Genomic DNA, 16,414 nt, shown 5'->3' with positions numbered 1-16,414 from the left:
AGTTACTTTTAAGTTGGTTTTATCTAATTTCAAGATATTTGCAGGCTAAAAATCCTTGATGTTTTTGCAGTGTATTGCGCTCAGACTCTGAAAATTCAACATATATTAAGATTCTTGTGATCAGACGAACCGTTTGCTCTACAAAGACCAAATTGTTTCCTGGCGTAATCCCGGCTGCGACCCAGCTTAGCGCGTCGCCTGATGCTTGATGCTGTTGCGTAATGGGCGAGTTCTCCTGCGGGACACGGAGGCGGTCAGTGATTCAGCTGAGGATCTGGCAGTGACCCGTTCATCTCTGTAAGGGTCACAGCGACGAGCCGCTACCTGCCCAGGAGGAAACAACGCGCTGCTGTTTTTAGAGCCTCTCTGCCTCTGTGTGACTCCATCTTGTGATCTGAGGAGAAAAGGGGGGAAGTGTTTCAGCATGAATGTAGGCCACAGATTCTATTTTCCCCAGGCTTCTTATTCTTTTCCCCTTCAAGCCTATAAATAATGCAAAGCGTTTTCTCCTCTTGAGCACATACAAAAACTCTAACCCCCGGTTTGCAGAAGAGCACAAATTACCCCTTTTTTCCTGCAGGGTTTCCCTCCTGAAACTCCCACCTCACTTTTTAATTTGGGTTTTCCTCCTCCTCATTTGTTCCTCCGGTTGCCTTCTCTTGTCCTTGTTTTCGGGCCGGTCTGCAGCGGGGCAGATAACGCAGACAAAGCGGTAATCGTGTTGAGCCACAGAGGAAACACTTGGCTGTCGCTTTAGGAGATTTGTGATGTCGGTCTGTTTCTTCCCATGTGAGAAAGAGGAAAGGTTTTGATTCTCCCTCCGAGTCAGAACGAAGCTCAGCTTTTAGATTTCAGCCATTACTGGAGGTTAGTCAATCAATCAATTTTATTAGTAAAGCACATTTCAGCAACAGAAACATTAAACAGTGAAACTAGTAACAGACATTTTCACTGAAAAATCACAAAATATCTGTTTGTTCTAAATGTATTCTGCAGATTCTGCTGCAGCTTTTTCTGCACACTTGGTTTATTTTAAAGTTTTTATTATAACCTTTCAATATAGATCACAAATGTAGTTTTTGATGTGCTGGATTTGTATAAAGCTGAGCACTGCAAAGTCGTATCAAGTATTTTTGGTCTAGTTTATAGTGCAAATATCTTAGTACACTTAAAATAAGACAAAACTAACTAATAAGTAACTTTTCAGCAAAAAATAGGAGTTTGTTTTATGTACATTATTCCTTAATATTGATGAAAAAGTTCTTGTTCCACTGCCAGATTATTTCACTTTAAACATGGACATCAGGTTTATTCGTATAGCAACAAAGCAAAGTGCTTTACATCATAAAAACACAAAGTCATAAAACACACAGTCAACAACTGAAACTTTATTTTGCCAAGTGTTGTCATTACACATCAAAATGTTGATCAATGTTTCATTTATTATGATTCAAAAGCAACACTGGTCTGGTGGGTTTTAGTCTAGATTTAAAGGAATTTGGTGTTTTGGCTGATTTGTAGTTTTATTCCAGATTTGTAGTGCATAGAAGCTGAATGCAGCTTCTCCGTGTTTGGTTCTGGTTCTGGTTCTGGAGAGTCCATCAAGTTCAAGCAGGGGCTCGTCTGGTTTTGCATGTCACTTGTGAAATAAATTAGACCTGTTTGCATTAAAAGTTGCTCTAATATTACAATTTTTCACATTAGTTTTACTTTTCAGTTTTCCTTTCTAGTTCTTTCCTTTTAGTTTTCTGTGGTTAAGTCAAAATGTTGACTTTTTATCTCATAATTATGACTATAAATGTTTAGATTATAATTTTTAATCTCATAGTTATGACTTAGAACTTTATTTAGAAAGTCAAAAATAAAACTTTCTCAAAATTGTGCTTATATCTCATAATTATGACTTTCAACGTCCACATTAGGGCTTTTTTCAGTCTAAGTCTATCTCTTAGTTATGACGATGAGAGTCCAACATACGACTTTCTCTCAAAATTGTCTTTATATCTCAATATTATTACTTTATAAGTCAAAATTTGGTTTTATTTTATCACACAATTATGACCACATGTGTTATATTATGATTTTTAAAATCTTCCAATTATGATTAAAAGTCGACATTTTGGTGTAGAAAGTCTTAATTGTAAATGTATCTCAAAATTATGTCTTCATATGTCATAATTATAACTTTGAAAGTCAAAATTATAACTTTTTATCTAAAAATTGTATCTTTTTTACTTGAAAAGTCTAATTATAACTTCCTTTTGGGCTTTTATTTTTTCTTTCATTTCGGAAATAGTCTTCCTTAGGAACGCTTTCAGCATTTTAAAAAACTATTTCATCCTTCATGCGTTTCCTTTTCCTGCTTTCAGCGGAGGGGGCGGGGCTTACCTCGCAGGCCACGCCCCTTTGCCCTGACTCGTCCTCTTCGTGTGACAGTGGGGGCTGTCCCGAGCATTATCTAAACACCCACAGAGCTACTGACACACACACACACACACACACACACACCAACAGAGCTCCCTCTTTTTAAGCTGTTTAATTTTTTATATCGGAAGGACCGGAGGAAGCTGCAGACATCCATCCCTCTGGTTTGTTCCTCCCGCTGCAACTCCGGAGTTTTACTGGGAGGAAAAACAAGTTAACATGACGGAATGGGAGTGAATGGGTTGCCAGGGAGCCTGATCCGAGCGGAGTGAATGGAGGCAGCAGCAAACTAAACTGAGAATGGAGGACGGCTTTTCCAGCTACAGCAGCCTGTATGACACCTCATCGCTGCTCCAGTTCTGCAACGGTAAAATGAAACTAACTCATCCCGCTTGCCGTGTTCCCGACCAGCTGACCGCGAGTGTTTAGTGCTGAGCTGCATCAGAGTTCAGCAGCAGCTCCAGCTTTACACTTTAGGGGATTTGGAGCTGAAAGTCATGATGCAGGAGGAATTAAAGCCAGAAAAATGTCAACATTGTGTCAGAGTGAGTCAGCTGCAGCCAGGAGAGGCGATAAACAAAGACAGGCAGGCGGAGAAACAGCGTTTCAGTTTCATGTCCAGATTTTTTTGGATGAGGTTTTCCCCTTTATTTCAGCAGGAGAAAACATCTGCAGTGTTGTCCGAGCTGTTGGGGAGGAGAAATGATCTGTTTGAGGAGGGGTGAGTCAGGAGGACAGGATGACACATCAGTTTAGAGATTTATTTCTATTAAGCTCTCCTCTGTTTATCTTCTAAGTGTTTACATCAAACTGCGTTCAGATTGGTAACATTATGCCTTCCTGCGTGGTTTCTCTACAGTTAATGGCTCTCCATCCAGGGTGGCATGCCCTGGGGAGTCAATTTGCGAAAACAAATCATATCAGTTTGGTTTTTTTGTGTCAATTTAATGTTTTGTATGCAAGTCAGTAATAAACTGAGTAAAAACCCACATGAAAAAGTTTTTATTTTCATACCTGATAGTCTGATAGACTCGCTTCGCTGCACCAAGAACCTCTGGAGGAAACGAGACAAAAACTTCTGAAGAAGACAAGAACGCAACTTTCTGTTTGACAAAATGGAAACAAAAATGGAGAGGCATCAGATTTTAGCAGTGCTATGGTTTCTCTTTGGTCTGGTAAAAGACTGCAAACCATTTTTCCAGCTAGCGCTAGATAAGCATGTTTGTTTTGGCAGTGATTACCCAGAATGCCCTACGTTAAAGTCCACTTCCTGCTTTTGGAGTGGACTTCAGTCTGCTTGCATTCACATTTGCAATCAAACCACACCACAGTTCACTTTAACCGAACTGAGACTTAAGTTTGTAGGAGGACCGGAGTTCATTTTCTTGGTCAATTACAAATGAACTGGACTTTCTAGACAAACAAACTAGAGTTAAATTAAAGCGGATTAAACATGACCGGTGTGAATGCATCCTAACATACAGCTTTAATTGAGTTTTTTATGTTAGTTTTCTAATGCACAGCACTGACAAATGTTTCTTTATGTCTCTGATATGTTGTTTCAGAATAGGGTGGGATTGTATGGTTGAATTCATACCAGCCCAGTTTAGTCCGCTTTAATCAAACTCTAGTTTGTTTATCTAAAAAGTCTGGTTCATTTGTAATAGACTAATAAAGCAAACTTTGATCCACCTAAAAACTTTGGTTACGGTTCGGTTGAAGTGAACTCTGATGCAGTTTGAATGCATATGTGGATGCAAGTGGACCGGAGACTGCTCCAAAAGCAGGAAATGGACTACAGTGCAGGGCATTCTGGGTAAAAACAACCAAAACAAACGCGCGAGTCTATCGCTAGCGGAAGAACTGGTTCATAGTTTTTTACCAAAGACAAAAGAGAAATTGTGGAACTGCTCAAATCTGACGCTACTCCACTTTTGCTTGCATTTTGTGAAACAAGAAGTTGCGCTCATGCCTTCTTCAGAAATTTTTGTGTTGTTTCCATCAGTGGTTCTTGATGCAGCGCCCCTACAGGTGAGGAGGGGAACAGGTTTCTCAAATAGTTTGGTTCTTTAGACACAGTGCAGTGTGAAAGAAAACTGCAACAGCTGAAAATGTATCAAATGTTGCAGCTTTGGTTCCCAATCGAACCGAATCTACCGGACTATCAGGTGTGAAAACAACCTAAGTGTGTTCAGTTATTTGTAAGGACAGGCGACATTTGTTCAGGATCCTGAAAAGAGACAGTAAGAGCCAAACAAAGGGGATTAGACCGAACACAATGACCGAGCTAACATGCTCGGGCTTCTCCTAAAGTAGTAACAGATTATTAATTAAACATTTCTCCACTTCTTCAAAAAGTTCCTCTTATTCCTCTAAAGTTTCCCCTCGTCTTTATTTAACGGTAAATGTAAGAATGCTCTGAATGCGATCGTGCCGCCGCAGCTTGTCATCGTAAGTCGCCTCGGCTGTCGTTTACTGTTAATGAAAAAATCAATGGCGTTTTCTGAGCTGTGTAAGCACTTTTGCAGCTGATGAGGAGGAAGGGGAAAGCAGCGCCTCTCTAACGAAAACGAAGGATGAGGGATTACAGAGAGGTGACTGCTTCATAGGTCCACTTCAGGCCTCAGTGTTCCCATGAATAACTGATGAAGTGAAGCTGGTTAAAACCATTTTGGACACAAAGGAAGAAGCTGCACAGAGATAGACAAATATTCAATCCATTTGGATTTATTCAAACTTTAAATCCTTTCAGAGCAAACTGTAAAAGTCAAGTGGATCTGTTTTCTTTCCTTGTGATGAGTGAAGCGACAGTGACAGCAGAGGTGTGCGTTGTTTTGACTGACCTGAAAAACAGGTGTGGCAGCGTGCTCCACGTCATGGAGGCTTCACCAGATTTCCTGAGGATACGAGTGTCACTTCAAACTCTTAGAAATAAAAATGCAGCAGCTGGAGGTTCTCTGGTTGGCACGCCATGTTGCTGAAGTAGTAGAAAAGCTTTGTCTTGCTGCATTTATCTCAGTGTGATTTCACACTTCGAAACTTCCTTTCTGTCTTATCAGAGAGCAATCAGTTAACAATACAAATGATTTTCAATTACTAATAATATTTGTAGCAAGAAATAACAATTCACTCTAAAAAATTAAAATATTTTGCTTGCTTCTACATGACATTAAAGCTAAATAACATTCACTTCAGCACAACCACAAAACAAAGGAAAACAAAAGGCTAGTGCTAAGACCACTAGCTTGATGCTAACATCTATAGAAATTCCCATTCATTCTAATAATTAGCATCTGCAGCGCTGTAATAAACTTATATGCCCCTCACAGTTTTGTACCTTTATTTTTGTTTCATTGGCGTCCAAAGACAAGATGCCAAAGAAAAATAACAAAAGTAGCACTGCTTCAACATATTTTTACTCGAGTAAAAGTAAAAAGTCTAGTAATTGATCAAATTATCAATCATTTAATATTTAAAATAATATCATCAGATAGACCAAACTATGTAGTTGAGAGGAAATGTTGGTATTTTAAGAATCAAAACAACAATAATTTATATAAATAACACAAAATAATAAAATCAAGTAAAAGAAAATGTTTCCAAATCTGTTACTTTAAGTAAAAAACTTATGAAACTTTAACAAAAACTGCAGGTGTGTGTCTGGGGAATTTTGGTTACTACCCAACTCTGATAATATGGGACACTTGAATACGTACGTAAAAATCCAAATAATGTTTTAGTTTGTTACTCCTGTGAGGTTAAAATCAATAGCCATCATAACACTGTAAGCTAATTACAAATGATGCCAATAATAGTAGGTATGTTTCCCACATCGAGTTGCCCAGTAATAACAAAGCATCTGGTGTTGACATGTTGTTAAGGGGGGCCCCAAATTAAAATCCGCTTAGGGCCCCAAAAAGTCTTGGGCCGGCCCTGCCTCTACATTCCTGCTCCCAAATGAAAACACTCATCTTCACAGAGGAACTTGTGTTTTGCTCCAACAGACTGCCTTACCAGGGGCGCACACATCTACTGTGTTTGTCCTGAAGGCCAAACTGACATCATCGTTCTCCGCTCCAGCTGTCCAAATCCACTCAGCGCAGAGGCGAATGATGTCATTCACTCCCCTCTTTCGCTGCCCCTCTCGTGCCTCGTGAGTGTCGAGCATTCAACCAGACTAATGTTCTGAGAGCGGGTCAGCTAAACTACAGAAAACATGAGCAGGATGCACGCTTTGTCCTCTGGCGGTCAGAATAAATGAAAGTTAGCCCCCTTACAACCTCAGACACACCCGATGTGTCTGAGGTAGGGTTGTATAATTACATGTAGTTACATGTAATGTGTCTGACTGCAGCTGATGGAGGAAATATACCCTTTAAATAGGCCCTTTGTCTGGGAAATCTGATTTAGAACAAGCTGCTTCTGGAGAAGAGCAGAAATTTAATTGTGTTAGTTTAGGGTTTGTAGCTGCTAATGATGATGGAGTTTATTTGCAATTGCTTTCACAGATGATTTGATGTGTATTGGTTCATTTTAAGGGGAAGAAAGTGACCGCTTTTAGCTCCCATTGAATAATTTGACGGTTGTTTCCTGTTTTGTCTGAAAGCTCACTACGGCCAGCTATTTCCCAAAATAGCTGAGTTTACATTGTCCCTGTTATGAGGAACACAGATTAGAGTAAAAATATAAACCCTGTAGTCAAACCAGAAGAGAGCAATCAGCCCAAATCACAGTAAATTCTCTTTCAGTGGATTTTTAAATGGCTTTAATCAAAATTAAATTTCAATTTGACCTTTTTTATGGAGGATTTTTCAGATATACCAAGTGCATTTTATTTTTACTACCAAAAACCTACGGAAAATCATTAACCAGCTGGATTTTTGTCCCCAAAATTCGCATTTTTTCTTGAAAGAAAATAATTTCAAATCTAAGTCTGACAGAAGTGTAAATAATTCTGAGCATAAACATACAAAACTTCTGCTTCAAATTCATCAGATAACATGCTTAGTAGCAGCTGATGTGTTTGTGTTGTTTACAGGGGATCTATTAAACAACACAACCTATTATGGAAAACTCATATTTTGCACATTTTTGTTCTTACATTTGAGTGTCTACTTCTAACAAGAGCCAAAGCTATTAAAAACAAAACTCCCAGTCATTTTTTTCTTTCGACGATGTTTTTTAGTGTGTGGAAAATGAACTGTTTCAAAACTTCTCAAAGGTTAAGTCACGAGCAACCCAAGGGGAATTCCGGACGTCACCTAGCAACCCAAGCAGAGCTCCACCATGTTTGGTCAGCTAGTTTTACCGCCTATGTGGGTCTGTTGGAATAAGAAATAAACACATGATAAAGTAAAGCGAGCTCAATCTTTTCCATTAGCATGATTTATTGTTTTACTCCTTTCTTTCTCTCTTTCTACCAAAAGTTGGATGACAAAAGTCTTTTATCTGGTAACTTGGAGTCAACTAAGACTTTTTTTGAAGGGCAATAATTCATTTTATTTGTTGTTTCTGTTGTTTTGTTTATTTATTTTGGATACTTAAAATGTCTTCCAGTCTCAGTGTTAAATGCTCATTAGAATTGTAAATTTATTGATCTTTGAATAGGTGTTCTTGCATTACTACCATTACATTACTTGAACATGGTCTGAAAACAACAATATTATTGTTTATCACAATAACTTCTGGGACGATTTATTGTCCAGCTAAATTTGTTGTTGTGACAGGCTTAGCTGTATGTGCTATACAATGGTTGCTGGAAAAAACAAACGTTTTGTAGTTGACTTACCATCCAGAAACCTTTTGCTACATTCTCGTTGGTTGTGTAGGAGGCTCCACTTCTGCTTTTCAAAGATGTAGGGTTGTATAATTACGAACCTGTTTGCAGCCATTTTCATGTGCGATGCAAACATTGAGTTGGGGGGGCGTGGCCAGCAGCAGCTTATTTGGATTTAAAGTGACAAGGCACCCTAAAACAGCTCAAAATGACCAGAGCTGAGCAGAATAAAATCTCATCATCTAAGAATAATTTAGTGCAACAAATGTAATGAACATACCACAGACCTAACCTGCTTAAGGAAGCATAACAGGCCACCTTTAAGAATGATTTCTTTTTGTTTTTACCAAATCTTTCTGCTCCATGTTCAAACACACGTCAGGATTAAGGAATCATGGATAAAAAGCTGCGATGTGAGATCATGAATGAAGAAGGTAGGGATTAATTAGTGAAAGTACAGCTGGACTGAGCAGATGTGAAGGGTGCGGTGGGAGTTTAATAAAGACTGAAGCTGCTTTGATGCTTGTTGGAGGTATTTTTGAAGCACATCAGAGGTGACAGGACTTCATCTAGCCTCCGTCTCTTCTTCTCCGTGGATCTGCGTTTAGAGAAGTCTTTGTCTGAACTCTGACTGATGGCGGCACGTGGGGAAGAATTAGGATCAAAGCCCCGCTCAGACTACCTGCCAAGGATGAGTTGTTTTAAAGGGAAATTGTAGTTTTTAGTGTTACAGTAGCGCTGGACAACATGACTGAATAACTTATCACGATATCAGCGATTCATATCAGTCGACATCGATAATCTTTGATTAGTTTTTTGGATTTAAATATGTGAAATTCTACCAGACTAGGGGTGTGACCTTTCCTCTTTCATCCAGTTTTCCCTCTTCGTCGTCGTTTTTTTTATTATTTGTAAGCAGTTATGAGGAAAAGTGGTGGAACTTTAAACTGCTACCGTGTCAGTTGCTCAGCGGAATTCGTTGCTAGGTAACCGAAGTTAGGGGGTGCTTGAACTGCTGCCCAGTGGGTTGTTGCCAGGCAACCAAAGAGTGAGAGAGTGAGTTGATTCCAGATTTCAGGATCAGAGTTCAGTAGATATTCCATATGTTGAATATTTTATCAGATGTTTTATCTATTGAGATGGATTTATATATTTTGCTATTTATTATCAAGCTCTTTTTTAGAGCGTTTTTTTTTATCTTAATCTATCTCTCCTCTTCTGCTTTTGACCTTTCTCCTGTTTAAATCAGTCAAATTCAAAAATACTCTATTGATCCCAAATTGAAATTTAATGTTGTAGCTTATATTAATTAAAATTCTTTAAAGAGTTACTGTAGATAGCGATGGCTGTTGTTTACATGTTGTCCATGTAAACCTATTTACACTAGTGGACTCTAAAAAAAGACTGCTTCAAAACATTAGGAAATGATGTAAAACACCACTAATCTGTATCTACATGTTTCAGTGGATCGGTCTAATAACTATCGACCTGAACAGGATAACTTATCTGCTCCTGCTGATTCGTTTAAAGGCTCACATTGATTTCCAGTATCAGTCAGTGAGATGTCGCACCTCGTTCTTTTCGGATCCAGCTGCGTCTCGTCCATGTTTAAATCCTGCTCGGCTTTATTCTGCTGCTTTTTCTCAAGCAGTTTGCCCCTTTATCCTCACATCTGACTCTCTCACGGTGGATTTCAGAGCGCTCTTCTGTTTTTCTTTTTCATTTTTAATCTGCAGCCAGTCAGATATTGAGCTGGGCGATTTGAGCCGCCCTGCCCCCAACCATCCAGCGCCTTATCTCCCTCCGTTTTCTCTCACTTTCCCCCTGATAAGGTTTGCTCAGCACTTTTACTTCAGTGCCGCTAAATAGTGAACCATTTATAGTGAAATGATACACAGACCGGCAGCTTGTGCTCATTAAATGTGTGCAGCGATACGCACCTATTTCATAAGATCCTGATCAGATCTTTTTCTGGCGTGTTTAGATTTTATGCATTTTAATTTATGCAAATGAGTGTTTCCTTCTTCAATTAATGAATGTTTTTTCTCAAAAATAGTCACAAAGATAAGATGCTGAAGAAACGAATAGTAGCATTAAGATTTAAAAAAAAGCATAATTAAGGACATGAATGAGAAGAATTACTTTTGGTTATCAAACTACTGACGTGTAGTTTAAAAAACCCAGATAGCTCAATATTATCAACATAGAAATAGTAATCATGACCATAGATATTTGTAGTAGTTCGATCTGTTTTGTAAAGTACCTTTAAATAAATGAACAGAACTGAATTAAATTAAATTATGTCATAAAAAGCTGAAGAATACCTGCTAATCAAAGAATATGAAGGGAAGAAAAAACAATGACGCGAGTTAAGAGCCTTGAGGAATCCCACTAAGGAGAGTTAAAAGGGACAAAACTAAATAAATAAATACATCATTAAATTATTAATTAAATATGCCAATTTATTAAATGTGCAAGAACCGTAACCATGAAATGATTAAATGCACATTTAATTATCAGCTATTATAAGTTTGCATTTTAATTATTTCGTAATACCTTTAATAAATTGTCTAGTAAATAAATTATTTAAACGTTTATTTATTTCATTGTACATTTAATGATTAATTTATTTAATTTAGTCCCTTTTAGCCCTTCAAAAACATTTTACTCTTCAACAATTTTCATTTTAAAACACCTAATTGTACATTTCTGCAAGTTTTTGTATACTAAATTAATTAATCAATTATTTTATTTAATATTTATTTTAATGACACATTGCAGTCACAACTATAAAAGACAGAATACAAATACCAGTAAAGCAAATTAGACTGACTAATAACTGAATGTTTCTTACAGGTATGACTGTTAAAAGTATTTTAAATGCAAAATTAAAAGTAACTCCACATAAAATGCTTGACAGATAGTGATGTAACTGCAATATTAGAAGCAGCTATTGCTCAGGTTGAAGCGCTCAAATCTCTTTAATGCGATGCTTAGCTTAAAATCTGCAAAAATAATATATAAGAACCATGAAAATGTGCTAATATAAAAGGATCTGCTGTCAGCTTCTGCTGAAATATTTTATTTTTGTCAAAATGCATTAAAATGCTCTCATTGTATCCTGTTAAAAGCAGGCCAGTATCAAACATTCATTTGAAGAAACTATTGCTTCTAAAAATACTTTGTAGTTCTTCTCAAAGCCTTTCTGTCTCTTCTGCCACGCAGCTGTAATTGTGTTTGGTTTGGTTGTCTTAAATAAATTAAAAATAGATTTTCTCTGCACATTAAAAGTTGTCAAGAACACACTCTTCCTGCACACTCTTCCTCTCTCCTCTTTATCTGCACTGACACACATTCAGGCAGCCTCATCTTGTGACCTACTAAAACAATCAGGCATGTAAAGCAGCACAGTTCCAATTCCTGGGCTATATACTGTGTGTGTGTATATATATATATATATATATATATATATATATATATATATATATATATATATATATATATATATATATATATGGACTCTTAAAATCATATAAAGCTGATGATTTTAAGTGGTCTCTTAATTTTTTCCAGAGTTGACAATTCTCCTATACTAAATATATTGCATATATTGTCTAGTAAATAATTTATTGAAGTATTTATTTATTTCATATTATCTTTAATTAATGGTTTAATATCCAATTGTTTAACTTCAAATCCTCCATGGGGTTCCTCAAGGTTCTGTACTCGGGTCATGTGTTTTTGTCCCTTAATATACTTTGATTAGCAGGTTTTATTTTCTCTTTTATGACATAGTTTAATTTGGTTGGCTCCAGAAACTCTACTTATATACACTGCAAAACAGATCTTACTATCTTTATATGGTAAAATTCTGGTTTTACCATAATTTAGAGATTTTCTTTCTTTTACAGTGTATAAAAGAAGAACTTCTGGAGCTGAACACTAAGAAAGTTATGCGCCTAATCTGTGCTGGAGAATTTGCATAAATGTGCGTCTGCATTTTGAGGATCATCGTGTGTGTGTGTGTGTGTGTGTTTACCTAACATCACAAGGTCAGGAGATGAGACACGCAGGCATCACAGAGCCTTGGACAGTTTGTCACAGATGTTTAAAAATACCTCAGCAGAGCAGAAACAGATCGGAAAGTGGCGCCGCTCCGTTCTGATCGCGCTCAGCAGAGCATGGATGTTACCTGGGGGGGAGGCCGCTGGTAATAAATCAAACGAGTCAGCACAACCCGCTGGAGGAGATGCCATTATTTTTAGCTGCTGCATCATCAAAGAGATGAGAGGCAAGAAATTATGAACAGTTAAACCAGAAAACAGTAACTTATTGAAAAAAAATTATTGGGTGTTTCTTCTTTTTTTTTATAGCGTTTGCTTTTAGAAGCAGCAAACCAGAGTTATAATAATTTGGGTTTTTCGATATAATTTAGTTATATTTCATTGCGATTTTTTATCTAATTCGGTTAGAGTGTGTTTGCTAGTTATTACTATTTAAATATTGTTTAGCTTTAGTTTTGCATACAGGTGCAGAATTAATAAATGTCAAAGTATCGTGTTGTGGTTATGTGTACGTATGTTGGGTAATGAATACTCAACAGAAGTCGTCATTTTCAAAAAAATGTATTCAATTTTTATTGAATAAAAAACTGTCTTGTGTTCTATCACAACTTTTGCTGTCGCCATTTTGCAAACCAGCGGAGTTTGAAGGACCGTAAACTGCTGATATTGCAAACACAAAATAGGTTTGTTCGTGCAATATGTTAATAAGATACAGGCACAGCCGTCATCCTCTTGCCACTTCCTGTCGTCTTATTTGTGGTTTTTGCCAGCAGTAACATCCGGTTGTTGATCACATGATTTGTGTGATATTTCCTTTTCAGTTTTGCAAAATACATCTATTTTGATGCAGCCAAAAACTCCACCTCATTCTACAACGCCAAAACGTTTTATCAAAAAATGTGAGGTTTTTTGAAATTACTGTGTTTACATTAAGCAAATTTATTTTTTATTATTTCATTGTGCACAATTTTGTGTTTAATGCAAACACAGAAAGAGGCTTTCATTCTCTTATCACATTTATTTTGATGAGGAAATGATTTATTTCTTAGATCGCTTCATGTTGTCAAACAGCAAATGATTTCTTCATTTTAAAGTTTTTGGAAAATTAAAACTTTGTGTTGTTGCTGATCAATTCTTTCAGTTCACTCAGATTTAACAAAGCAGCAGTTTGGATATTAGCATTTGAAAACTGCAACATGTATTTGCTCAGGTTATTATTTTGACAATCTAAACTTCTTGGTGTTGTTGCCACAAAGCAAAAACAGAAGCAAAATGTTTTTCCAAAGCTCTGAACAGATGTAAATCAATCACCAAACCTTTTACAATCAGCTCAGGATTAATTTGTTAGCTGAGTGTCTCATTTCCAAACCGTGTCTGGTTGCGATGTTAACAAATATAATTTACCTCTTGGTGCCTGCTGTGCAGCCTGCACAGATTATGCTGCAGCCTAATTGATGCCCTACATTTGCTTTTAATGGGGGAAGTGCGGGAAAACCCAGCTTTCTGTGATTGAAGTGTGCATCCCCCTTCTGCATGCACCCAGCCGGAGCGGAAAACCCCATTAGAAATCCCATCAAAAATTGATTCGTCAGACCACAGGTGCAGACATGAGAGGAAGAAAGATATTTGCAATTATTTTTTCTTTTTTGGGGGTTTGGTTTAAACTGACACAACATTTTTTTGTTGCTGAATATCATTTATTTTCTTGTTTTTTTTAAATTCAGTTTCAACTAAAACGTTTGCAGCAAAACCAAACAAAGCAGAGATTTAAAACTGGATTATGAGTTCAATCATTTTAAGCATATTTATATTATATATCTAAATCCTGATTTTATTTTTTGAAGATTCTAATTGGTGCACCCTTAGTTTGTGTCTGTCTTTTAATCTAGTTCTAATATTGTATAAAAAAGGCTTAAGTGGCTAAATGAAAAATCTGGTGAATATGTCATTTTTTAAAATCCAATTAATCATCAGAATAATCGATTAATTGATTACTAAAATAATCGTTAGTTGCAGCCCTAATATGATGCAAGACAAACAGCCTGGATATTTAAATGGGTAGCAGAATAATAGAGAATACGGAGTTCACTGAGGATTGCTACTGTAAAGACCAAATTAAATGAATATCCACTGCAGAGTGACTGTATCCGGTAGTGTTGCTGTTCACTGTTTCTATTTTTAATGAATGGAAATCATGTTTTCTGTGACGCCAGTGTTTCAGGATGGAACATCAGTATATCCACGCGCCCTCTCACTCTGGATGGACCTCCTGTTCCTTCCTGGCTGTTTGTTGCTGAGGACAAAGGCCTGTTTTATGTGAGGAAAGGTTGAGACTGAGAGCGAGGCTTGTGTCAGAGCCTGGAGCTGCTGCCAGCCATGACTCAGTACATCTGTCCTCCGTTTGGGTCCTGAAAGTCTCACTAATGAAGAGGATTTCTGGTTCCAGCAGTTTGTCACGCCGCTGTTGATTCAGATGGTGGCAGGGGATTTATGTGAAAATGAGAGTTATTGTTGTTTTTGCAGATCTGCTATGTCACTCAGAAAACTGAAGTTTATTTTGATTGGAGGGAAAAGGACTAACTTAGAGGAGTTGAAGTGTTTTTATACCTGATAGTCCGTTTCGATTGGGGACCAAAATTGCAACATTTGTTACATTTTTAGCTGCTGTGGTTTGCTTTCACACTGCACTGTATCAAACCTGTTCCCCTCCTCGCCTGTGGTGGCGCTGCACCAAGAACTTCTGAAGGAAATTACATGAAAACCTCTGAAGAAGACAGGAGGACAACCATCTTCTACATAAAATGTAAAAGAAAATGGAGTAGCGTCAGATTTTAGCGGTGGTAGCATTTCTCTTTTGTTTTTTATAAAAGACCATGAGCCATTTTTCCCGCTAGTTTTAGATTCACGCATTTTGTGCAGAATTTCTTGCACTGTTGTTTGCTTCCTGCTTTTTTGGTTTCATTGGAGACCAAAATTGTAACATTTGTTACATTTTCAGCTGGTGCGGTTCTGTTTCACACTGCACTTGGTCAAACAATCCAAACTAAATGAAAAACCTGTTTCCCTCCTCGCCTGTGGGGGCGCTGCACCAAGAACCACTGAAGGAGACATAAAAACCTCCAAAGAAGACAATGAGCACAACTTCTTTCTACACAAAATCTGAACAAATATAGACTCGCGCCAGATTTTAGTTGTGGTAGGATTTCTTTTTTGTTGCTTATAAATCCCTACAAGCAATTTCTCCCACTAATTTGTTTGGTTGTTTTTACCCATAATGCCCTGCTCTGTAGTCCACTTCCTGCTTTTAGACCACCTGGTGTTCACATATGCATTCAAGCAGCACCAGAGTTCACTTGAACCGAGACCAAGGTTTGTAGACGGACCAGAGTTCGTTTTTTCTGGGCTGAATCAGATTTGATTCATTCATGAACTAGAGTTTGTTTAAAATATACTAAACGGGGGCGTGCCGTGGTGGCGTAGGGCGTAGCGCGACCCGTATTTGGAGGCCTTGAGTCCTCGACGCGGCCGTCGCGGGTTCGACTCCCGGACCAGACGACATTTGCCGCATGTCTTCCCCCCTCTCCTTCCCTGTTTCCTGTCAGCCCACTATCACATAAGGGACACTAGAGCCCACAAAAGACCCCCTGGAGGGGTAAAAAAAAAATATATATATATATATACCATATACATACCTTTATATATATATCAATATACTATATACATATATATATATATATATATACCAACTCCTCGTAGACCGCACAGTTGCCCGAGACTGCAAAACCCGACACACCAACCTGTGCATGGCTTGGATTGATTACAAGAAAGCCTATGACTCAATGCCGCATACTTGGATCATTGAATGCTTAGAGATGTATAACATCAACAGGACTCTGAGAGCCTTCATTGCAAACTCGATGAAGCTGTGGAAAACCACCCTTGAAGCCAACTGCAAACCACTTGCACAAGTGTCCATCAAATGTGGCATATACCAAGGAGATGCTCTGTCCCCGCTACTGTTCTGCATAGGCCTGAACCCCCTCAGCCAAATTATCAACAAGACTGGCTACGGATACCGACTCAAAAATGGGGCCAACATCAGCCACCTTCTCTACATGGATGACATCAAGCTGTATGCCAAGAGTGAGCG

At 37.8% G+C, this 16,414-nt stretch overlaps 1 protein-coding gene across 7 annotated transcripts in view; it reads left to right on the top strand.

Annotated features, from left to right (window-relative positions):
- The window catches only part of LOC116709374 (echinoderm microtubule-associated protein-like 1), a 68,292-nt gene that overhangs the window by 11,398 nt on the left and 40,480 nt on the right, over positions 1-16,414 (top strand). For 4 of the 7 annotated variants that reach the window (XM_032547860.1, XM_032547859.1, XM_032547858.1 and 1 more), the window contains exon 1: positions 2,473-2,791. The exons of 1 other annotated variant lie outside the window; for it this stretch is intronic. In XM_032547860.1, coding sequence (XP_032403751.1) covers positions 2,725-2,791 — 67 coding nt within the window. In that variant the 5' untranslated portion in view covers positions 2,473-2,724. Of the gene's footprint in view, positions 1-2,471; positions 2,792-16,414 lie in introns of those variants that run through there. 2 more of the 7 variants (XM_032547856.1, XM_032547854.1) reach the window with 1 other exon arrangement.

The sequence above is a fragment of the Xiphophorus hellerii genome, chromosome 19 (assembly GCF_003331165.1).
Source record: "Xiphophorus hellerii strain 12219 chromosome 19, Xiphophorus_hellerii-4.1, whole genome shotgun sequence".
NCBI lineage: Eukaryota > Metazoa > Chordata > Actinopteri > Cyprinodontiformes > Poeciliidae > Xiphophorus > Xiphophorus hellerii.
The sequence above is the reverse complement of the archived record's forward strand: the minus strand, read 5'-3'. Positions and strand labels throughout refer to the sequence as shown.